The following is a 22981-nucleotide window of genomic DNA, read 5'->3' as shown; positions in this document are numbered from 1 at the left end:
GAAACGTTTGTTTCCATGAAGCCCAGAAAGGGAAAAAAAAAAAAAAAAGATGTGGAATGTCATGTGTGCAACAACTTCCTCGTGTGGCTTTAACAATGGAATCTGCTTTATTGAGAGGAGACGTGACTACCACCTACTATAGGGGTACAGGGGTGATGCACAGTTAATTTCTTTGCAGATGACTCATTATGAATACTTCAGTTGACAGTGCAGTCATAATATGGTAGAATTTCTGAACGGAGGCCAAAATAAAGTAATTAAAAGCACTAAATGAATAGTCGGGAATATATTCTGTGTTGTCAACAATGAAAGTACAGTATCTTCAGTCTCATCCCAGTTCATGTCTGTAGTAGTTGTATTAGCATTCCTCTTGATTGTTTAATATGTTAGCCTTCCAAATGACACAAAATAAAACCAGTTAAATTTAAAAAAAAAAGACATGTTTCGTGTTTTTAATCGGACAGCTAATTTGCTCAGTGATGCGCCGTGTTAATGTAGAATGGCGGGCCTGAATTTCAAGAAAATCAAAGTGCTGAATATTTCTTTGGCAAAAAACGTGGCCACACTCTTACAATCCCACGTCTGTGTCCTGATTTAGAGCAGAACAGACTTGACCTGTTTCACATAACACAATGGATGAATGCAGGAATTTGTTTTTCCATTTGTGAGTGTGAGACGTAGCAGCCACGCCTGCTCCGGTGGAGGAAATAAATTCACCTGCACCGCATTTCCCTCTGCTACAGTCCTGAACCAGGTTGAGACTGCAGGACGGACCAGCGCTGTCTGCCACCCCTTCCACCATGGAGCCTCAGCGATATCCAATGAGCGTCCGTTTAGCTGGAGTGATACACAAGGACAAGTGTAAAGTAAGCGCGCATAGAGTTGTTTATTACATTTCTTTTTCTTTTAGAATTTGTGATAAAATTCCGCATTTTTCTTCTTCCAGATGTACATGACCTCTGTGCTTTGGTCGGACAAGGATGAAATCGTGGTGTACAGAAGCTTTCAGGATTTCAAGAAACTGCATGTGAGTGTAGAACGAGCTACAAGCCTCATTCATGCCTCTCACTTGCACGTGCACGCTCACCTTTGTTTGCTGTTTATTTCCTGCAGAAGCAACTGAAGAAAGCATTCATGCCAGCGAACAAATTAAAAAAATCTGACAGAATCATCCCGAGATTTCAATGTAAGTGTGCATTATTTACACGTCTGGGCTGAACCCAGTTGCACTCCTGACGGATGAGTACTGAAAGAGTCCTGTGTGCTTTTAGACAGGAGGTTGAAGCGCAGCAGTCAGAAGAAAGGCACGGCCAAGGTCCTGGTCCTCCTGAAGTTTTTGCAGAAATACTGTAATGAACTTCTGAGCTGCGACCCGAGAGTCTCCCAGTGTAGGGAGCTCATCCAGTTTTTTACCCCTAAAGGCAAGGACCTGCAACCGGATTTCGCAAAGGACAGGTAGGTTAAACAACTAGCTCTAGCAACTGTATTGTCGATGTCAGCGCCTATAACAGAGCATGTCACATTGCAACCTATATTGAAAATGTCTTCAGTAATCATTTAGAGCTGATTTGAGAAAACTTCCACAATAAATGGTGGCAGTGAAAATAAAGAAAACAAAATAAAAAATTGTTACACATGTTTTTTTTGCAAGTTGATTTTCAAAAATAGTTCAAAGAAGTAAATACTTACATGGTACTACCCCCTTACTAACCGGCTTAACCTCTTTTTTTTTTTTTTTTTCATAATCACGTCCAAGAACTAAAAAAAACAAACAAACAACACCTTGTATAAATCTGTGAAGGATCTATATCTAGTGAAAGCTCAAAACAAGTGGAACTGGACTTGTAGAGTTTTTTGAAGACGCTGTGCCAACAGTTCAATCCAAGCAGCTTCTCCAGTTTGTCGGCTTTTTGGGAAGGAAGAGATAAGAGCCAGTAGGTGTAACAAAGATGAAACAAGGCCATGCATACAGTTCAGGTTTCAGATGTAATCAATCTGATTCAATTTAACTTTACTTATACGTTGCCAATAACAATTATCAAACTGTCTCAACCCAGAGCCTGAGACTAGGGTTAGAGTTAGGGTTAGAGCAAGCACTAAAGAGATGGAAGGAAGCTGAATGCCTCATCTGACAGAAGGACAATCTCTTTCTTTCTGATCTGGATGGAGCTCAAGACTAATGGGCCTCTCTCATCCTCAGCATCGTGATCATGCACACAGACGACGAAGTCAAGGGCAGCGGCGGACACGGCACCACCGGCAACGTGACCCAGCCGTTTGTCACGGAGACGTACAAGTGCGTGGCCACGTACGAGACCAAAGACACCAAGAACAAACCTTTCAAGGTGGCCGTGAATGAAAAAGTCGACGTGCTCATCAAAGACAAAGCAGGTGAGCAAGCGTGTCTGGTCAGTAACGGATAAGAATACTCTCAGGGCGCAGTCTCAATGTGAGTGTGTTGGTTCAGGATGGTGGCTTGTGGAGAACGAAGACAAGCAGATGGCCTGGTTTCCTGCACCCTACCTGGAAAAACTAGATGAGGATGAGGATGACGATGATGATGATGGTGGAATTCCTGAAAGAGGTATGCACATACTGTAGCTAGAGCATTTGTTGTACCCTTTCTCAAGACATCAACACCCGTATCTCTGGCATACCTGCATGTAGGGCAAATTCTGGGTGGATATTACATGTCGTTACATTTAGCCATTTATTCCACCCATAGGAGTCCTTTACACTGCAGTCAAGAGCTACAAGGCCACCAAAGATGACGAAATCACCGTGAGCACCGGGTCGGTGGTGGAGGTTCTGCAGCAGTCTGAAAACGGCTGGTGGCTCATCAGGTATTACAGTCGATCCTCCGAAAATGGATAAAGTAGAAGTTAAAGCATGTGTAAGGACCTCTAGCTGTTTTCAGTTTGTAAACCGAATGCTTATTTTCACCTCTCCATGTTTGTGCTTTTACAGATACAATGGAAAATCAGGTTACATTCCTACCATTTGCCTGCAGCCCTACCAGTTCCCGCAAATTCAAATGGGAGTCCACCACCAAGGTCGCCGCCTCTCCACCCCACTCCTGGGCACCTCCTTGGGCGCCTCCTTAAGCCTGGAGCAGCAGTCCCAGCACAGCCACTCCCAAGGAAACCTGCTGCAACTTCCACCTGCCAGGTCACCCTCCCCAATCCAGCAACACAGCAATGAGCATTCTCGGCCTGTGTTTTCCCCGCGACCTCCCGTGCCGCCTGCAGCAAGAGATGCTGCACCTCCTACAAACGTCACCTCACCCACCTCAACCACCTCACCCATCTCCCCAAACCCTCCACCCATGATCAGGGTGGAGCTGGACGGAGAGGAGGTACAACGCGGCAGGAGCCCGACGCAAAACAGCGTGGACAGCGTGGACAGCTTCAACAGCGACTCCAGCTTCAGCGATGACTTCAGCGACGTCTCCTCCTCGACAGGCTCATTCCTCGACCTGAGCCAAAGCCTCAACGAACAGCAGCTTCGTCTCAGCCGCACGCCTCCGCCAATTGTGAGCAACCGCCTCAGCCCGGTGTCCAGCCCGACCGCCAACCCAGAGGGGAAGATGATCCCCAGTGTCTCTGACCCCAACCTCTACAAGGGGCCCACATTACCAAAGGTGCCACCTCGACCAAGGGCTCAGGAGATCCTCACCCGCTGTACCACCGTCACGCGAAAGAATGCAGCCAAAGGTGCAGCGTCACCCACACAAACGGAGATAATCAGCCGATGAAGTATCAAAATGTTTTATTTCCGCGGTGTAGCAATCTCATTTATTCTATGGCTTAGAATTAAGGGTGCCAAATTTGGAAAATGAAAGATACTGGAGACAGAAAAATTTGGGGTTTTATTTTTCAAACTGGAAACCTTGTGTTGTGCCTTACATGCATTAATGTCTAGTGTACTGAGAAAGATGATCTTTTTTTTATTTTTATCTGTACAGCAAACTCTGTGAATCTCTCCATGTAACTTCTAGGTGTATTCACAAAAGAAAATAAAAAACTAATAAAAGCAATTTTAGGAACTCAGACGATGTTCAAGTCTTTCTTAACATGTCTAAAAACCCTGAACTGTATATGTATAACTTGGAAGACTCAATTTAACAAAGCTCCATCAAAAGCAAATATTTTTATAAAGTGTTATTTTATTATTCTAAGGCCAGTGCAAGAAAAGAAACCTCTACACAATGTCGGAAAGATATTCATTAATGACCGTTTCACGTTTTTACTAATCACAAAACAAAAGTTGTCAGCTAAATCTGGGTCCTGTTAAGGTCTGGTTGTTTAAGTAGCTTAAAGTAACGGTGTAAACACACCCCGGGTAAAATAAGGACGTATTTGACTGACCCGATTTAAGACCACATTTGGAAATAGTCTGGGACAGATTTGACGACAGGCCTTTGGTAATGTGAAGACACAGTGGGTCACATTAAGGACCAATTTGTCAACAGGAGTTCTCTTGCGCAAACAGAGGATATCCATCTTCAAAAAAACACGTCAGCGTGTGGTTAATTATCCACCCATCCATAGGAGCTATGTGGAGTGAAGTTGCTGCATTTTCTTAGCAACGGCCCGTGTCTTTACACAGCTTTATTATGGGAGAATTTTCTTTCACTCAAAATAACTGTGTGTATGGAAGGTCTACTGTTTAACAACAGGTAATTATCTAGCTGTTAATGGACACTTGTTGTGCCAGTTTCTCGTCATTAACAGAAACAAGCTAAGCAAGTTTCTGACAGGTTATGCCCACAGTTTCCTATTTAAATCTCAACTTCCTACCAGTCAGGAAGAAGCTACTCCAACGAGTGACGAAACGTCTTCTCAAGAAGATTAAAACTCTTCAAGTGCAGTTGCCTTGTGGGTCTTGTCATGTGGGTCTCTAAAAAACAGCTATCAATAAATGATAATACAATGTATGTGCCTTCTTTCAGTGAGTGAAAAACTTCACAGCTTGTTCCAGAATTTGACTCATGTCCCCCAAGTCATGGCGAATACTGAGCAAACAGGGCTGTCTGTGATTCTGACATAGTTGCGAGTAGATATCTGTTAAGCCTTCGTTACGTTACTGCTCCTACACAATGTTCGTGTTTATTATTTATTTGCATAGAGTGTGAAGCTGACCAGATCTCCAGATGCACTTGGACACGCACTTAATATAAACAGTTTACGGCTGGTTGCTTGTGATCAGATCAGAAAAATACATTGGAATAACCAAGGCCACCTAACCCTAACCCTAACCCTAACCCTAACCCTAACCCTAGGGACATTTGTGGCATTCCTTCTAAAACAAAACTGAGCAATGATTCCTTAAATGATCAAAGACAAATTGGTTGATTTGTTTTTGCGTGTCACAAAAGCTGCACAATAAGCCCAACCAGAGCTTTACTTTAAGACAATGAGGAAAAAAAACAACCCAATAAGTTGCTTTTTCCTGATAAGCAATTGTGTTCTTTCTGTTTCAGTTCAGCATGTGAAAAAGTGACTGGGTCTTGTTTTAAAACCTTTTCTGTAGGCATCTCATTTTAATACGTTAATTTGTTAATTTATGAAAAAAAAATGCAACTTGTTTTAAATCATTTTCAAACCATTTTTATTTTATAAACATTTGTAGACAAGACATTAAAAAAATGGGTATAAGGAAAGGCGTGGGGTGCACAGGGAAACTGCATTCTTGACAACCTGGTAGATCAAGTCTTTGCAACATTGCAGAACAACACAGTAGTATGTGCTGTGGGTGAAGAGGGCAGTGTCTCAACGCCTGAATATTTATGCAGCTATTTCTTTGTGCAATCTGTTTCATCTCTTCTTTTCCTGCCTGGAGGCTGATGGACTAGTTTTGGTGCTGGCACAAGACTGAAAGTCTTCAAGACTGCTGAGAAGTGAGCCAGTTTTCCTTATTGTAATTTCACACCCTTTTCACTGTCTCCTGTAGCACTGCCACATATTATTCAGGCTCACTAATGGTCCAAGTTGTGAAAATCTTTTTACAGAAGTGAGTCACCTGTGTTCAGCTTGGTGATTTCTGTCAGCTAGCGAGAGCCTGGCGTTGTGGAGTGACAGACACCGGGACACGTTTTGTGACTTTTATCGTGGTTACATCGTTCTCATCATTGTCTTCCATGTCTTCCTCTTCTGAGCTCTCCTCACTTCCCGGGTCATGGTTTCCGTTTTTCAATTGCCCATTGTTGGTGGAGGCTTTGCTGGTGGCGCTGACCTCATCAATCTGCTCTACGTCTTCAACCGAGCAGTTTAGATCTTCGTCTTGTCCGCTGTCACTGTCGTCCCCTTCGTCCTGTCTCTCTTCACTGTTGACGTCCCTTTTCTCCTTGTCAATCACAAAGAAAGGTTGGGTCTGGACGAGAGGTGTAGTATCCATGTCTTCACCTTGGTCCATGCTGAGTGGGACATAGAAACATGGATTAGATTCATAAAGTTGCTTAAAGTGTTATTTAAACAGTATACATTAGTATATGCAGTGAATGCCGGATGACATTTACATTATCTTGGTTTCATCTGCTGTTACAACCAGGGTTGGATCTCAAGTGCATTTTAAGACTAGTGCATACATGCACACAAACAGGTGCCCACTTGTGATCACATCGTCCAAGATGAACGTTAACATCAGCTCTGAGCAGCACCTCTGTGCCGTCAGGTCAACACCAGAAGTCAACCGACAGCTTGCACACCAGCCGAAACAAACAGGAAAGCAGACCAGCATTTGTTTCATTTAAATCAAAGAGGTTAGGTAGTTATCTCACCTGGATGGTGCTCCGGCAACTCTCATCTTCTGCCACATGTAGTTCAAGAACATGGATGCCTGCAGCAGATTGCCAATCCTCTGCATGTGTCTCTCTGCAAGTAAGAGACAGAAGATGAGTCTAACAGATAATCAGCTCAGTAACGGCTAAGTTTTGGAAGTGAAACTGATTTTTATACTCTTCGGTTTCTTTGGGTGAGTGTACCTGCAGGAACTGCTATGGGAAGTATAAAAGTTTTTAAACCGGGGATTCAAAGCTTTTTGGTCATACCAGCACAACTTTCCCAAAGTTGGTTTCCCATTTGGTCAGATCTTTACTTTTGCAGTCTATGCAGATGATGTCACTCTTTTCATAACCTTGCCTTTCCAACAGAAATCCCAATACAATTTCATGCACACTTCTATTTTGTTATATTTAACTATTCTGAGCCTGTGATTCGGTCAATAATGGCAGTATATAATGGTACACTCTGACGTGCTATTTGCCTCACATGTCCTTTTGCTAACCTGTGTAAGGAATGAGACCCTCCAGGTGTGTTCGGGCCCCCTGGTACTGCAGCAGCTCCTCGGGCGGCAGGTGTGTGAGGAGCACCTGGAGGACGGCCTGGGCATCCAGACAGTTCCTGGCGTTGGTGTTCCACACCACACAGTAGCGCAGGAGCGACTCTGAGTCATCACAACCATAACAGGGTCAAATACCGGACGACAGCAAGAAGAAAACAAGGAATGGTTTAAAGTTCAGAGACAGTTTCCATTGACAAGCATTCTTTTCACAGAGGTTGGTAGTATTGTGTTTGAAAGTGAGTCATTCTTTCATTCTTTCTTTAAAGTCAGGCATGTTTGTGAAATGTCAAGCCTTTAACTTTCAGTCTGAATCAATAAACACCTTTCCAACATAGTGTATCAGATGGTTCTTAATGAAAAAGGTCCAAAGGTGTCTTTCGGCGTGTTACCTTTTTGATCTTGTCGAAGCTTCAGCACAGTTTTTTCCAAGAGCTCGTGGCTGGTCTCCTGCTGACGGATTGCTAGAAACAGCACAGGACGAGTTGAAGTCAGCGGCCAGGCAGAAGTGGATAACCTTTGTTCATTTTCAGTTTGTAATACCAAACTGACCAAATTTTGTTGACAGGCAAATTAGGATTTACCCAGTTGACAGATAATATGTATAATATATACAGGCATATGGACAGATAGATTGCTTATTTATGTTTGTCAATTTCGTATATGTGGGTAATTTTTTGCTCTTGGCAATGCTCCCAATAGCACCAATATTACCACTCCACACGCCAAGAGACTCAAAAACGCCCTTTGTGCATGCCTGCAGTCTTTTAAGCTGCCATTACAAAAAAAAAGAAAACTTTACCAGTACATATGTCACATTGTACGTGTCAATTCACTTGTCCGGAGTGACGGTCTTGCCTACAAATAGATTTCCTTTGTGCATGAACTGGTTTCGATAAATTCAGTCTCTTTAACATAAGCATGACTAGGTTGCACCAGATGGTTTCCATTGTGGAAATAGAAGAAAAAAATTGTGAAAGGTGCAATGGAAAATGTTAGATGTTGTTGAGCTGGTTCACCACATCCGTAACACTTTCAATATTGCTATAAATAGTCTGTGTTGGACGTGCCAACTGCAATTGTGTTTCCAAAGTAATTAGGGATGAAAAAAAAAGAAGGAGAAGAGTTTGCGTCACTGAACAAAAGAAGAGTTAAGCTGCAAAATCCAGGTGTTTGTTTAGGTGTTCACATCCTCATTCTGAAGACAGAGCTCAGAATGAAGAAGGCAGATTGACGGTCAAGATAACCACAGGCGAAGGACAGACAGTGCAGATACTGAACATACCATTCAGCAGCTCATAAAGCACAGGGGACAGACAGGTGGAATACACCAGCAGAGTGAAGTACCTTTGACGACAGTCAGCACAGTGTGAGGCTGGTCGAGTGAGATGGCGAGACCCAGGGCCTTCAGATATTTCTTCTCATGGAGCAGGTTCGACAACTCCTGCTGCCTTTAAACGACACAAAGACGCACGTTGACACACACACGCACTAGAGATGCATGACCAAGATGCACTGCTGAGAATTTTTCCAATGAAAAACATAGCTGCTTTACAATGGCTTGAAACTGGATTCCACCGTAACTGTAAGGTTAAAGTCAAATGAATACAGTTTTTTGTTTTTCACTCATTTTAATGTGTTCTCAGTGATCAGATTACAAGTAACCAGCTGAAAATGCTGTGTTCACACCCAATATTTTGAATGTGTCTCGAGATCCGATCAAAGTTTTGTGCCCTGTGTTTATGACACAGTGTGAACACGCTCAATAATATTATTTGTTAATTCCCAAATTCACTTACAGGAATTGACAAGTGGCCCAGACGCCCTATGATCATAGTCTGAGTGACCAGATCTCCAATGTGTCCTCAGTGCACCTCGGGTGTGTTCACAGTTGTACTTGAAACTGGTCACTTGGGATCAGATATCAATATCAGGTACGAACATCCGACAAAATAATCAATCTTTGCAACTTACTTGAGGATCTGGTCCTCTTGCTTGGCCTGCTCTTCTGCAATCTCCACTTCAGTGACATCCTAGCGGTGCACAAACAGGCAAGTATATTTAACATTGTACAATCACCCGCCCTGTTCAGGGATAAGTCAGAATGAATGGTCAGCTAAACATAACAAGCTAAGAGCAATAAAGAAAGAATGAGTATGTTTCTGAAGCATTCTTCATGGTAAGAACCACTCCCTGATATCCCCTCCTCAAACACTAGATGCAAATACTGAACAAAGAAGCATCGAGTGCACGGTCAAATGACAAATAAACACTGTGACACGTGCTTATTTCTGGGTTGAGAGGTCTGTGTGTCATACTATTCCACATATTTCCATGTCAATCTAGAATTGATTGGGTTTATTCAAATTAGATGAATTGGTGACACTTTAAGGAAGCTTTTTGATTCCTGAAGCACTATTTTTAGCCTATTTAGAAGTCTGATTGCTGGTTGACACTTTCCTGGTCTTCCGATTGGTCTGCCGACCACCAATCAGAAGGATTTTCTATGGGATGGATACCTGCATTGCTGTTGTTTGTCTAACCCAACAAAGGGAGCCTAGACTTGACAAAGAATAGGGTTGGTTGGTGGTCAGCAGACCAATCAGAAGCCTAACAAAGAATCATCTGGTCCACTTAAATCCTCCATCAGTCAAAACCTACTTACCACCCACACGGTGATATGAGAGTCTGCTGAGCCAGTCACCATCTTATCATCCTTGTGACTGGCGTGGAGACCCCACACTTTGTCCTGGTGGGCATCCAGCGTCTTCACGCACTCGTTGGTCTTTATGGTCCACAGCTTTACCAAACCATCGGAGCCGCTGTGGAACACGATAAGGAAATATTAAATTAAACACACCACAGGACTCGCGTGTTGGAAAAAAGTGTTGAAACAAAGATGATTCAAATAATCTTTACTTTGTTTAATCAGGCAAATATGCAAATATTCTTAGGTTTAAGCTTTTCAAATGTGAAGATTTTGAATAAGGTTCAAAATATGAATCCGACATCTGAAAATTGAAGCTAATAAAAAATATTAATTCATGCTTATAGCAGCGAGCATGAAGACATAATAAACGATTATGGATGTAATTGATGTACACTTGTCTATCACGGTGCACAAATGGAACAAATTTTTTTTTTTTTTTTTATCTCATGGATACAGACGAGCATCTTTAGAATATAGCTTTGCTTTTAAAACACAGCCTTGTTTGCATTTTTCGACATGCTTAACAAATGATGGTTCCCTGAAATGAGCCAAAACAATCAGCCATCTGAGATAATGCGATAAGGGCAAATCAGGCATTTTATCGTCTCGTTTCCTTAATCTACAGCACAATGCGAAGCTGCTATTTTTAAATGAACTGACTCATTTCTCTGCAACGTGGTAACAGAACAGGCCTCTTTTGTTAATATAATGAGGAAGTGCGGTTACCTGGAAAGCAGCTGAGCGCCTCGGCTCACAAAGACGACCTTGAGGACGGACGCATCGTGGCCCTCGAACGTCTTGAAAACAAAGAGGGGAAAAAGTTTCAAAGTCCACACCGACGACTAAAGGGATTCGTGGCGCGTGCACGCACTATCGTCCCCCTCACCTTGAGGCAGCTGAAGTCCTGCAGGCTCCACAGCTTGGTGGTGCCATCTGCGGAGGAGGTGGCCAGCACCTGGTCGACCGGTGAAAAGCAGACGGTCCAAACGCCGCGACGGTGGCCTCGGAACACGCCCAGCAGGGCCAGGTTCCCGTCCCCCGTCAGCGACCACAGCTTGGCCGTGCGGTCCTGGGAGCCCGTGGCCAGGAGCTTGTCATTGGGCGACACTGTAACGCTGTTCACATCCTGTGGGAATATAGAAAGACGTGGACGTAAATAATATGAGGAATCATTTTTAACAGTAAAGTTTAAATCAGCAAAGAAGCTGCATTGAGAATTTATATGGAAATATAGGGGAGTTCAATTTGCAAGAAAACCAATGACACTCCTGAAACCTCTATTTGACAATTCTCATCTCAGCTTCTACTACCGCTGATCCTCACTGGGGTCTGGGGGGTTGCCGGAGCCTATACCGGCTGTCATTAGACGAGGGGCGGGGTACACCCTGGACAGGTGGCCAGGCCATCCCAGGTCTAACACTCAGACAAACCGGACCTTCTCGCTGGGTGGCATCAGCGCTAACCACCTAGCCGCTATGCCGCCCTAAATGACAGTTCCTGTTGTGAAATTGCTGCATTGCATATCTTGAATGAGAAGAGTGTACGTGCAGCAGGCAAAAAAAACAAACAAACAAAAAAAAACCCACACGTGCCCAAACTTTGCCGTCACCTTACAAATGGTATTCAGATCCAGAAGTGAGCAAACTTTCTTAAGAAAAGATTAACTTGAATACACACCGTTTACATAGCTTGGGACTGAGTCACCGCTGGTGCGTGTATTAGACAGGATTTGAGAAATAAATAAACCACCTCACTTGTAAAACAATGAACATTATTTGCATTCCTACAGTTAATGGAGAGAGCTTTATAATCTAGAAGTTGATATTTACACCGTGCAACCATATAAAAAGAAACATGTTAGCTTATTAGTTGAGGGGGTGATCAGAAATGTGGTGGAGCCTGGAAGTAGCCATTGAGTCTAAAGACTCTTTTAGAGTACTGTGGCACATAGAGGCTGTAACTTACACAAATTGCCAGCGCAAGCCATTTACGCTTGCATTTATGGCTTGGCCTATAACAACAAACCCGAAACGCTAGTCGGAGCAGCGTCTTTTTTGAGAGTCAGGTGCATTTTTGTTTCCATTTCCTGCGTCACTTTCGACAGCGGCGACTGAAACTTTTTGCCGAAATTTTGCTGATGACAAGTCACACGAATGTTTGTATCTCCGAACCTCTTCAGTTAACCTTCAAGGATGTGCTCCATCTGTACTGACCCAAAACAATCAGTTTGGAAATGGTGGAGTTGGAGAAGCAGCTGGAAATACGAAAGCGGAAACACGACAATCACAGCTCTTGTGGCCTGTGGCGAGTCGTACAGTTACATTTTTCGGAAAGGTCCGTGTCAGTTCTGGCACTAGCCTCTTCACAGGGTCTGCGCTGTCAACTTAACGCAGAAGTCTAAACCGCCTACTAGGGGCCCAAAGTCACCCCAACACCACCACCGCCAGCTTGAATCGTTGATACAAAGACTAAACGGGACCTAAACATTCAAAAACGTGTTGTCTAGTTAAACTCCAATTAAGGCGTATATATGTGGGGGGTGTCTTATTTGGATGAGTAGAACTCAGCGATATTAGTTTGTAACGTGTTTACATGTGCTAAAGTTTTCCAGTTTAAGTCGGATTAAGGGAATCATTGGTTTTTGTTTTTTTCACATGCATGTAAACACACTGAATGTTCTTTTGTCTAATTTTGTTGAACCCTTGTGAGCTGTAGCCTCAGTTGTTCCTGCTCTTATCCTGCGTCTGGTTTTCTGCTGTCGCAGCACTTCCATGTTTGGCGTGTTGTGGTTTCAGATGTGATCCTCTGTTTCAGAGAGGTTTCAGTTTAGAGTTACTGTTTTCCTTCTACCAGCTTGAACCAGTCTCACTGCTCTCCTCTGATGTTTGGCACTGACAAGGCCTTTTTACCCAGGAAACTGCTGCTCACTGGACACTTCCTGTTTTTGTTGACCAAATATTTGATTTCTTAGCCAAATATAAAGTGCTGTTTCAACGGGTGTTCGCTTGTACAAGGCGTCACAAGCAGTACTCGGTATTGGAGATTAATGTTCAAACAGGTTGTCACTTTTACAGAGCTTTTTGTTTCACTGTGTCATCGAATTTCTCATTTAAGTGTAAACAGAGACTAAGCCTCCACAATCCCTCTTAAGTAAGGCTCGCTCTGAGTGTTTAGACAGCGGACAAAGTAGTTGAAGATTAACCATTTAGTCCAACCAGAGATGTGTTTTTCGTGGTGAGGAAACGTGCCAGCGGATTTTAGAACAACTTTAAAGGATAAAAGTATTTCCCAACAATTGCTTTTTTTCTTGTTTCGATATTTCAACCTAATCTCCTTCATCAGTGACGGTTTATCCAAGCGTGCAAATAAAAAATGTTTTGTTAAGCACCTGGAGCAGGAGAAGCCTGTCAAAAGGTTTGGACCGGTTCCAGTTTGATTTAGATTTTGATGTATTTGCCAACCATATCATGCCACATAGGAGTTCCAGGCTCAGATTTGGAGAAGAAATATTGTCTTTTATGCAGACAAAATGGCTGCAGGAGTTACTTTCCCTCCTGTTCCTTAACTGTCTTGTACCTTATCGTGTGCCTTCTCCGTGGTGCGGGCGGTCAGCTGATGGATGTCCGCCTCTGTCGTAAAGAGGTCTGCCGGCAGATCCCACACCTTCACGGTACAATCTTGACTACCAGTCACAATGAAAGACGCTTTCACCCTGGACACAAGGATCAGATTCACATTAAATCCGTTTATGGTGCATACGTGGCAGGTACCTGTGATAAGAAAACCTGCAGGAGTTTTACCTGGAGCAGGTGATGGAGCCCACAGCATTGGTGTGGCCGGAGCCCTGGGCCACACATCTCACCCGACCACCGTCCATCTGCCACACACGCACCGACCTGTCCTAAAGACAAACGCACCAATGTGTCTGTTGGCTTCAACGTGGTTTAATGCTGCTATCTATGGAAAGCTTTCATGTTTAAAAGACGTTATTGTTACCTTGGCGCAGCTTGCAAAGAGTTGGCCTTTTTTGAACACGTCCAACGTGAGGACAGTATCTGGGGGAGATGAACAGGGGGGAAAAAAGAAGAGAAAAAGAGGGAGAGATAAACATCCATCCGACCTGCTCGGCGAGTCGCACAAAGACGAGAAAATCTGATTAGAATTCTGGTTTCGTTGCTACTTTTACATTTTCCCCCTGTGCTTTAATACTTCCTAGATCTGCATCCTTTTAATTATTCCATACATCTGCATTTATACCCAATTCATCGTATTTTTATTTAAACTATTTTCATCTGACTACCACTGTCAGATCACAGGTGTCAAGGATAGTTTAAGGATAGTTTATTAAATGTAAACATTCTCCCAGTTTACTTGCTCTTCTTTGCACTACAACAAATGGAGAAATCTGGAGTTGTCTTTACTTATAAGTTATTATGCTATAAATTGTTGGACTGTATGTGACCCCTGATGTACATGCATGCAGTGCAACACTTTTCCGCTGCAGAACCGTGTTCACGTGCTGCCCTCTGCTGGTGACCGACCTGTGTGTCCGTAGAGGATCTGGCAGCTGTTGGTGAGCAGCTCAAACACCTTCAGCTGGCAGCTGTTGGTCGCCACCACGATGTGACTGTCGCCTTTCCCCAGGAACTTCACGTCCAGCACCTCGTCATTGTAACCCACGAACTGGAGCAAACGGACAGATCAAACGACGAAAATTTGTAAAAACGGTGCAATTCCCAAGTAATAACCATCAGGATTGGATCTAAATATCGCGCTCACCTGCTGCATTGTGGTGAGGTCGGGCAGCTTGTAGAACATTATGTTGTGTTCTGCGGTGACTGTGGCCAGTCTGGAGGAGGCAGGCAGGTAAAAGAGGTGCGTGAGACTACGGGGGTTGTCGCCGTCATTCTCTTCCTCCTCCTCTCCAGAGGCAGGGGCGAGGGTGGAGGAGAGGGTCTGGGTGTAGACGCACCGCGCCTTGTTGGCGTCCCACAACCTCATTATACCTGCAGGGAAGACGGACGCATTGGCGTGTGACAGTGATATTTAAAGCACAAAATTTAGATTTGGGACACAGATGAGATGTTTCAGGGAAATTCAAGAGCCTTTGAAAAAACCTTTGCTGCCAGCTGTGATGAAATATAAGCCCTTGGTCTTCACGCCAATCTCAGATAAATCTGTCTCCTCAGGCAGGAGCGTGACACCTTCCACAGCCTGCAGATAAAGACGACATGCACTGATGAGGATGAAGTATTTTTAAAGCAGGAAAAGTATAAAAATGAATTTCTGTTATCAACTAAAGCTTTTGCACGCTCTTACCTCGTAGATCGGAATCGTTCTCTTCGCTTCCCGACTTTTTAGGTCCCACACTGTGCAGATTTTATCTCGGCCGGAACTGCAAGTAAAGATCAGGAAACAGTTACGCGCGTCGGCGTTTCAGACACACTCACGGCACTTTGACGGACGACATCAGCCACATCCGCTGCGTCTGCGCGCCGGCCGCACCTGATCATGGTGTCGCCGTCCAGGCTGAAGCTGAGGGAGGTGACGGCGCTGTAGTGGCTCTGGAGCACGCACACACACTTGCTGGAGCGCAGGTCCCACAGCCGAATGCCGCAGTCCAGAGAGGAGGAGAAGAGCTGCAGCCGGTCCATGTCTGGGTGGAACTGGACCAAGCTGCAAAAATAAACAGAAGATTTAAGTAATTTATTAATTCCAGCTACAAAATGGACAGTTTCTTTTACATTTGTGACAATAAAGACCTATAAAGGATTTCCAGTGAATATACCATTCTGTACGGCAACAGGGAGTAAGCGACCCCTAGGGGGCCGCGGAGGTACTGCAGGAGGGTCTTTGGTTGATTAGACTTTTTTTTAAATTATTTTCCCCCACAAATTTCTTTAGATTCACATTAACCTGAATCCAACACATTTAAGTTAAGGGATAAATGGGGTCAGAAGATGTTATCTTTCGCGATATGGGAGCTCAACAGTGCAGCTCCACATTAGACCTGGTAATCTAAGCCTCCTGTACACAGTACCCTATCACTGCTGAACCAATTTCAGATCCTTAGCCTGAAAAACATTGAAGACCCCTGCTGTATGGCACACATGTAAAAGTATTTTTGTATTTCCAAGAAGGGCCAAGCTGCGTCCACTTACTGTACGACACCAGACGACCCTTTCAGGTTGTGAGTGCAGTACTGCTTCACCACGTCCCAAACCTTTATGGTGCCATCACAGCCACCTGCAAGACAAAGCGAAACACTGTCAACTATGTGATGCCAAACATTAGGGAGGAGATAATCGCTGTTAATTAGTTACATCATAGCCGACCTGTTGCCAGGAGGGTGGAGGTGGGGTCAAAGGTCATACTGGCAACAGGAACCGTGTGAATCGCCCTCCAGGAGCGAACGCAGGTGGCCTGCCTCCAGTCCCACTGCTTCAGCAACAGAGCCCTGCTGGCTGTTACCAGAAACTGTGACACAGTAAGCAAAGACACAGTCAAGGCTTTTTAAATGGCACACCAGTAACTGCATCGTGAATTTTGAGTCATTTCAGTCGAGTCAGGTTTTTTGCTTACCTCATCGTCACAGCTGAGCGCAAACGATGTGATGTCCTCTTGATCGTCCTTCGTGGAAAATTTTGTCAAACAGGAGAAGACAGCAGAAACGGAAATGTTCTCATTAGCTAGGTCACATCTTAGGTCTTTACATTATCAGTAGGAGAACCTATAAAGTTCAAGATGTATTTCCTTTGTTATAAATGGGAGAGAATGTCTCCGGGTGATGTCACACTTCACACACTGTGACACAACTGTGCACATTATTATAAGGTATATTTAAACATTTACAATTTCAACATCCAAATAAGGCTTTCTCTCACTTGTCAGCTCAGTATGTTGGAAAATAAATGTGTTCTAGTATAACGGTGCTGCACTTAATCCACCTTTATGACTGTTCCTGACTGAAATTCAAAGCAACACAAATATGTGTCATATGTAATTTAACAGTACTACAAACCACAGCTTCCAAAAGGAAAACACAGCTGAATCATCAGCTCTCAGGTATTTTAAACAAATGCTGAACACTATAGAACTGGTGTGTTATATTAGAAATCACTAGTTTTCACTAGTGTACCTAATGAACTGACAAGCGAGTGCCATTTCATTGTTGCGATTGACTTTTGTCACCTTTTAATGCGTCATAATGGATTATTACAATCTCTGGCACTATACATTGTTGTTGTTAATGTAGCTGCTAACCCTTCAAACATAATCAGACTGCACTCACATGCTCCACACAGTGAACGATCTTCCCTGTGCTGATCTCCAAAACATTGACACGAGATCCACATGTGCAGAAGATGTAGTTTTCATCTTTGCTGATCTGGGGGAAAAATAGAGACAGGGAGGTTAAAGGTCAAGTCGATGAGTTTTAGTCACTAGCCCCATACTTCGGACAATACATCAAGGCATTTTGGCCTCTAATACACAACCAAACGTGCCTCCTCGAAGTCTTTCAACCTTATGACAATGTGGCATTTCCATAAAGTCTCACTTAAAATCGTGTCAAGTTAACCCAGCACGTACTACATCCTTACACACTGACATGTCAGTGCAGACAACGCACCTGCACTTTGCCTCCTTTGTAAAACGGCTCGATCTTGCTGGAAACAGCATAACTGGAAGAGAATGAGAGAAATGAGACCGTGAAGTGAAGCCGCCGTAGCCTAGTTTGCGTTAGCCCGCTAGCAACACCTGGGCTTCTTCTACACGTGCGGTGTAAAACTCACTTCGTTTTGAATCGGAGATTGATATTCGCCATCTTGCTCGCGAGAAATGCCCCAAACTCCGAATAATTAGGCGCCACTTGCAATGTAAATAATTTATTTCTCGTCACACACGTTGGCTACAGCCAAGGCGTCCATCCCGCATGTTGATAACCGAGTCGCACACGTTGTACGTCATCGGAACGCACCGAGCTGTGATTGGACGGATTGTTGTTTTAGTTTTCTGAACCGTAAAAGCTTTTTCAACCTGTGTAGAAATTTAATGTCAACAAAACACAACTGGTAGTTTATGGGAATTTAGAGTACATATATTAAAATGTTATTTCAGCAAAACCGAAGTAACGTGTATCATTATTGTCGAAATGAACGTTATCTTTTACTGCAACAGACGCTACTTCGGCAGCTTTTCAGCTTTCACGTTTGACAGGTGGACCCTGTCCGAACAGCAGGGAATTATCTAGCTCCTTTTTATATAATTTACTGTTTCCATTTGTCCGGGGGCCCTGCCTCCTTCATGTTTCGTCAGGAATGTTCATGCGTGTGTTGTATTGATAACGGGGGTGTGTTCCCTGCGTGACATGTGAGAGGATCGATAGGGAGTAAACCATCGCCGGGAATGGAAAGGAAAGGAGTTTGTTATGGTGAGTATAGGGCAGCTTCTCTTTATTTATTATTTAATTTAATACGTGTTTCTTTTCATCTTTAATTTCCGTTGTTTGTTTGTTTTTACTGTAGTGGATGTACATGTGAATTTATATCCTTAATTTGAGAAAAAACTACTTTCCTTAGTCCGTGAAGTGTATCCTAGCATTTTTTGTCTTTTAAAGCGCTGTATGAATATTTATTTATTTATTTATTTGGTTTTTGAATTTAGGTTAGGTTTTTGAATTTGGTTTAGCAAAAACACCATTGCGGATAATGCTGAACACATTTTAAAATGATCTCATGTCCTGAAATCATTTTGGGTTATTCAACGTATTGTGCTTTTGCCAGTCATGTGACTGGTCATATGACTTTCCAGAACAATTCTGTTTTGTTGTCTCTTTGCTTCACGTTGAATACATTGTGGGCAGGTCGCCGTCACGGCCCGCAGCTGCCATACACCTTTGCCTTCTAATTTCATTAAAGACGGTTAAATCCAGAATAACAGTTTGTATTTACATCGGCCAAATCAAGGCGGACCCAGAGGTGTCGACTCAGAGCGGCGGCTATGACGTGGAGCTGTTTGTGGAAGCTCCGGACTACGACCTGATCTGCACCATTTGCCAGGGGGTCCTCAGGTGTCCTGTAAGAGCGGCATGCCACCACATTTTCTGCAAGAGATGCATCTTACAGTGGCTAAAAAGGTACGAAACACAAAATAAACAAAGAACAAAGCCGTCAATTGGATGAAATTATTAACTGTAAGAGATGCCCAATTTATCATTCCACAGGCAGGAGACCTGCCCCTGCTGCAGGAAGCCGGTTAACCCGAGCCTGATCTTTGTCATGTTCAAGCTGAGCAAATCTATTGGCCGTATGAAGATCAAGGTCAGAAACAGGATCATCAGTTTATTTGTCAACACAACGTCAGCAATACAATGAAATGATGTGGAGGAGAACACACTAGGATAGAAAATCTGGAATCTAGGTGGAGGCTGCAGCTCTAATCAGTTATATTCCAGAAGTATTTTCTAGTTCTTTCTCCGTCTCTATTGGCATTTATGTGAATGATCTTATTTTTATAGTGTGTACACATACAATTCTGCATGTCATGTGTTTATTTCGTCCACCTGTGCATCTGGCAGTGTAAGAACGAGATCCGTGGCTGCGACGAGACCTTCTCCCTCTCGGAGCAGTACTGCCACAGCATGAGCTGCCTGTACGAGCTCATCCCCTGCCCGTACCAGGGCTGCAGGGCGCAGCTCCTCCGCAGGGACCTGGAGACCCACGCGCGCCACTGCGAGCACTGGCGCCAGCCGTGCCACATGGGCTGCGGCACGATACTCTCCCACCACACCCAGACGCAGCACAACTGCTACAAGCAGCTGAGGCAGGAGTACGAGGCCAGGCAGAGGAACCACAGGGCCATCGCCACCGCCCTCCAGAGGAAGATGAGGCGGATGCAGAGCACCATGGCTCACATGAAGAGGCAGATAGGGCTCATCTGCGAGAGCCTGGAGGTGATGGACGACCTGCACGAGGTGGAGGAGGACGACCTCGGGGAGAGCAGTGGCAGCTCCGGCGGGACTCCAAGTAGCAACAGCAACGGCTGAGGGACGAGTCAGTGTTACTGGTTGGCTACTGCTGTGTATAATTTCGCGTGTTTTTTTTTAATATGTGGGTACATTTAGAGAATTTTCAGCAGCTTTGTAAATAAAGTATTTAACATTACACATTTTCATATCTGCTTCTGGTCTTAACGTGTTATTGAATTGTAATGTTTGGTATCAACACATGCTTCCATTGTTTTGTAAAAACCTTCGTAAAACTACACCCTCCAAAAAGATCATGCTCTTGAATCACCGCTTTTCTTACATTGTTTCAACATAAAACAAATATAAGTAAAACAATACTAATATTAGCCTAGGTTCTGAATCACAATCAGATTTATTGCCACATATGCTCACCTATACAGGGAAGTTGTTTAGGTATTCTGTGCAATAAACATAAAATATACAAAGATTTGCTTTAAAATAATGTATTTGTATCAAGAGGTTTCGTATGGATAAAAATTACATGCACATCAGTAGAAATTTTAGATTTTATCATGGACTTTATACACTTATTAAGTCATTTAATACAAGTCATGTTTTGAACCCAGTGAAAAGGCTGCCCATAGGGGGCACTAGTGAGCACGTTATCTCGCGGAGGAAGTATCGCGATGACACCTTTCACATAAAACCCGGCGGAACCTTTTTCGGGCCTTCTTCCTGTTTTAACAATCACGTAAGTCGTACGTCGGATCTATCACCCTCATCAAAATCCTTAATTATCTTAAGCATCATTCAACTAAACATCTCAGTTTTACCTTTAACGCTACACCCGAATGTGATATTTCAAGTTACGCCATATATTTAATGACATAATTGAACGAAAGCGTAATTATTGTGTATGAGTTTTTGTCCGTGAATATGGCGGCGATTCTCGTGTCCTGTGAGACGGAAAGATGATGTTGCGAAGCTCTGTTGTTTATTTAGCGACTGAATTTTGACTGTATCTCATTCTCATTCTTGCTTTGCAGCAAATGGCGGACGACGCCGGTGGTAGAGGAGGTTTTCGCGGAGGTTTTGGCGCAGGTGGCCGCGGCCGGGGCCGTGGACGCGGGAGAGGCCGTGGCAGGGGCCGCGGTCCCCGTGGAGGCAAGTCCGAAGACAAGGAGGTATTTTATTTTCTATCTCTTTTTTTTTTGTTAGTTCTATCATATAATCCCAGCGTTTATTGTGGCTTAACCGGAGCGCTGTTTCCTCTTCCGTTAGTGGGTGCCAGTCACCAAGCTGGGCCGCCTGGTTAAGGACATGAAGATCAAGTCCCTGGAGGAGATCTATCTGTACTCTCTGCCCATCAAGGTGAGCATCCTGGCATTAAGACGTAACTTGAAGTAATACAGCTGAATGTCATGTTCTGTGAGCGATTTCTTCAGATGTTGAAAAGCCAAGTGACTTTAAGCTGTAAATGCTCCTTCATCACTGATACTGTTTCTTTTATATGAATATTGATGGTTTTAGATGACTGAGGTGCTGTTATGCTGTACTAAATACACACAACTTGGCATGTCTATTACCGGCTGACAAATGGGTTGTGAAACTAACAAACATTTCTGTACACTTCAAATTTGATGGTACTTTAACCTTCATGGAGCAAAGATGTAGTCGGGAATGCATTTGTTCGCAGTTGCGCTTAATAAACCGGCAAGTAGTGAGTTTATGCGACCTGATTGTGCCATTGGGTTTAAAGGTGCAGAAATGGGAAGAACTGATTTGCTTAAAAGTTAAACCAACTATCCATGATGAAACTAAATGCCATCCCCCTCCCCCCCCCCCCCCGTGTGCAGGAGTCTGAGATCATCGACTTCTTCCTGGGTTCTGGTCTGAAGGACGAGGTGCTGAAGATCATGCCCGTCCAGAAGCAGACCAGGGCCGGTCAGCGCACTAGGTTCAAGGTGAGCGTAATTAACGATGTGTAGGTCTTTTTAATAATTACAAAAAAAGCTATTGAGTTAATGGTGTCTAAATCTAAAGAAATGGTGTCCGATCTTTGTTTACAGGCCTTTGTTGCCATCGGTGACTACAACGGCCACGTGGGTCTGGGTGTGAAGTGCTCCAAGGAGGTGGCCACCGCCATCCGCGGCGCCATCATCCTGGCCAAGCTGTCCATCGTCCCCGTCAGGAGAGGCTACTGGGGTAACAAGATCGGCAAGCCCCACACCGTGCCCTGCAAGGTGACCGGACGCTGCGGCTCGGTCCTGGTGCGTCTCATCCCCGCCCCCCGCGGTACCGGCATCGTGTCCGCCCCCGTGCCCAAGAAGCTGCTCATGATGGCCGGTATCGACGACTGCTACACCTCCGCCAGAGGCTGCACGGCCACCCTCGGCAACTTCGGTAAGATTTCTGCCGGGCGTCTCGGTTGTATGCGCGTACCGTTTTCTCCTTGCTCTGCTCAGCTTCACCTCTGCCGTGGTGTAGTTGTCGTTATCAGGAGAGAAATGAAAACGAGCATTGCACGGCAGGAAGACGTTTTTGTCGTCTTCTCTGTTCCCCATTTTTGGTGCCCAACATTTTTTTTTTTTTTTTCTCTCAGGGAGACTGCCCCACGTCTTTCTGCATTCAGCACATGCTCATTTTGTTCTTTCTCCCCAACAGCTAAGGCCACCTTTGATGCCATCTCAAAGACTTACAGCTACCTGACCCCTGATCTGTGGAAGGAGACAGTCTTCACAAAGTCTCCTTATCAGGTCAGTACACAGCCCAATGAAAGAACCTCGATGTCTAATATGTTATGTTTATTTGTTTAACCTGACTCTCTCCTTGTTGTTACAGGAGTTTACTGACCATCTGGCCAAGACTCACACCAGGGTGTCTGTGCAGAGGGGCCAGGCTGTGCAGGCCTCCACCTCCTAAACTTTTTGTACAGAGAATTGTTGAATAAACATTCTGGAACACCA

At 44.1% G+C, this 22981-nt stretch overlaps 4 protein-coding genes across 6 annotated transcripts in view; 3 read left to right on the top strand and 1 right to left on the bottom strand.

The window, feature by feature from the left end:
- rps2 (ribosomal protein S2) overlaps positions 1-22981 on the top strand; it is a 24841-nt gene extending 1860 nt beyond the window's left edge. The window contains exons 2-10 of one of the 3 annotated variants that reach the window (XM_047571899.1): positions 4522-4527; positions 12338-12342; positions 16379-16385; positions 21062-21199; positions 21297-21386; positions 21872-21979; positions 22085-22418; positions 22680-22771; positions 22857-22981. In XM_047571899.1, coding sequence (XP_047427855.1) covers positions 21065-21199; positions 21297-21386; positions 21872-21979; positions 22085-22418; positions 22680-22771; positions 22857-22937 — 840 coding nt within the window. In that variant the 5' untranslated portion in view covers positions 4522-4527; positions 12338-12342; positions 16379-16385; positions 21062-21064 and the 3' untranslated portion in view covers positions 22938-22981. Of the gene's footprint in view, positions 1-4521; positions 4528-12337; positions 12343-16378; positions 16386-20736; positions 20774-21061; positions 21200-21296; positions 21387-21871; positions 21980-22084; positions 22419-22679; positions 22772-22856 lie in introns of those variants that run through there. The other 2 variants (XM_047571897.1, XM_047571898.1) reach the window with 2 other exon arrangements.
- On the top strand, positions 723-4049 carry noxo1a (NADPH oxidase organizer 1a). The gene is made up of 8 exons (XM_047571885.1): positions 723-866; positions 947-1027; positions 1114-1186; positions 1272-1455; positions 2201-2391; positions 2468-2584; positions 2726-2843; positions 2968-4049. The coding sequence occupies exons 1-8, from the start codon at positions 801-803 to the stop codon at positions 3752-3754; spliced, it is 1617 nt and encodes a 538-aa protein (XP_047427841.1). The 5' UTR covers positions 723-800; the 3' UTR covers positions 3755-4049.
- On the bottom strand, positions 5594-18025 carry tbl3 (transducin beta like 3). Its single transcript, XM_047571868.1, has 23 exons — positions 17842-18025; positions 17679-17730; positions 17340-17435; positions 16631-16678; positions 16384-16525; positions 16210-16294; positions 15554-15724; positions 15368-15443; positions 15166-15262; positions 14828-15054; positions 14590-14731; positions 14045-14103; positions 13849-13949; positions 13625-13760; positions 10935-11174; positions 10775-10845; positions 10004-10160; positions 9313-9371; positions 8686-8789; positions 7731-7802; positions 7285-7443; positions 6779-6872; positions 5594-6415 (listed from the first exon to the last, which is right to left on the bottom strand). The coding sequence occupies exons 1-23, from the start codon at positions 17871-17873 to the stop codon at positions 6046-6048; spliced, it is 2790 nt and encodes a 929-aa protein (XP_047427824.1). The 5' UTR covers positions 17874-18025; the 3' UTR covers positions 5594-6045.
- rnf151 (ring finger protein 151) lies at positions 18084-20211 on the top strand. The gene is made up of 4 exons (XM_047571904.1): positions 18084-18479; positions 19015-19184; positions 19272-19368; positions 19626-20211. The coding sequence occupies exons 1-4, from the start codon at positions 18477-18479 to the stop codon at positions 20091-20093; spliced, it is 738 nt and encodes a 245-aa protein (XP_047427860.1). The 5' UTR covers positions 18084-18476; the 3' UTR covers positions 20094-20211.

This window comes from Mugil cephalus, chromosome 20 (assembly GCF_022458985.1).
Source record: "Mugil cephalus isolate CIBA_MC_2020 chromosome 20, CIBA_Mcephalus_1.1, whole genome shotgun sequence".
Taxonomy (NCBI): Eukaryota; Metazoa; Chordata; class Actinopteri; order Mugiliformes; family Mugilidae; genus Mugil; species Mugil cephalus.
Note: the sequence above shows the minus strand (reverse complement) of the source record. Positions and strands in the feature narration are given on the sequence as shown.

Bases quoted from the DNA above. Each gene is read 5' to 3' on its own strand.
- noxo1a (XM_047571885.1), top strand. From the start codon at position 801: ATGGAGCCTCAGCGATATCCAATGAGCGTCCGTTTAGCTGGAGTGATA. The intron at 1,187-1,271 runs GTAAGTGTGCAT...GTGTGCTTTTAG, and splicing joins AATCATCCCGAGATTTCAAT to ACAGGAGGTTGAAGCGCAGC. The intron at 2,585-2,725 runs GTATGCACATAC...TTCCACCCATAG, and splicing joins TGGTGGAATTCCTGAAAGAG to GAGTCCTTTACACTGCAGTC.
- tbl3 (XM_047571868.1), bottom strand. From the start codon at position 17,873: ATGGCGAATATCAATCTCCGATTCAAAACGAA. The intron at 16,526-16,630 runs GTAAGCAAAAAA...ACTGTGTCACAG, and splicing joins CGCTCAGCTGTGACGATGAG to TTTCTGGTAACAGCCAGCAG. The intron at 13,761-13,848 runs GTAAAACTCCTG...CCTTGTGTCCAG, and splicing joins GGCTCCATCACCTGCTCCAG to GGTGAAAGCGTCTTTCATTG.
- rnf151 (XM_047571904.1), top strand. The intron at 19,185-19,271 runs GTACGAAACACA...ATCATTCCACAG, and splicing joins ATCTTACAGTGGCTAAAAAG to GCAGGAGACCTGCCCCTGCT. The intron at 19,369-19,625 runs GTCAGAAACAGG...TGCATCTGGCAG, and splicing joins TTGGCCGTATGAAGATCAAG to TGTAAGAACGAGATCCGTGG.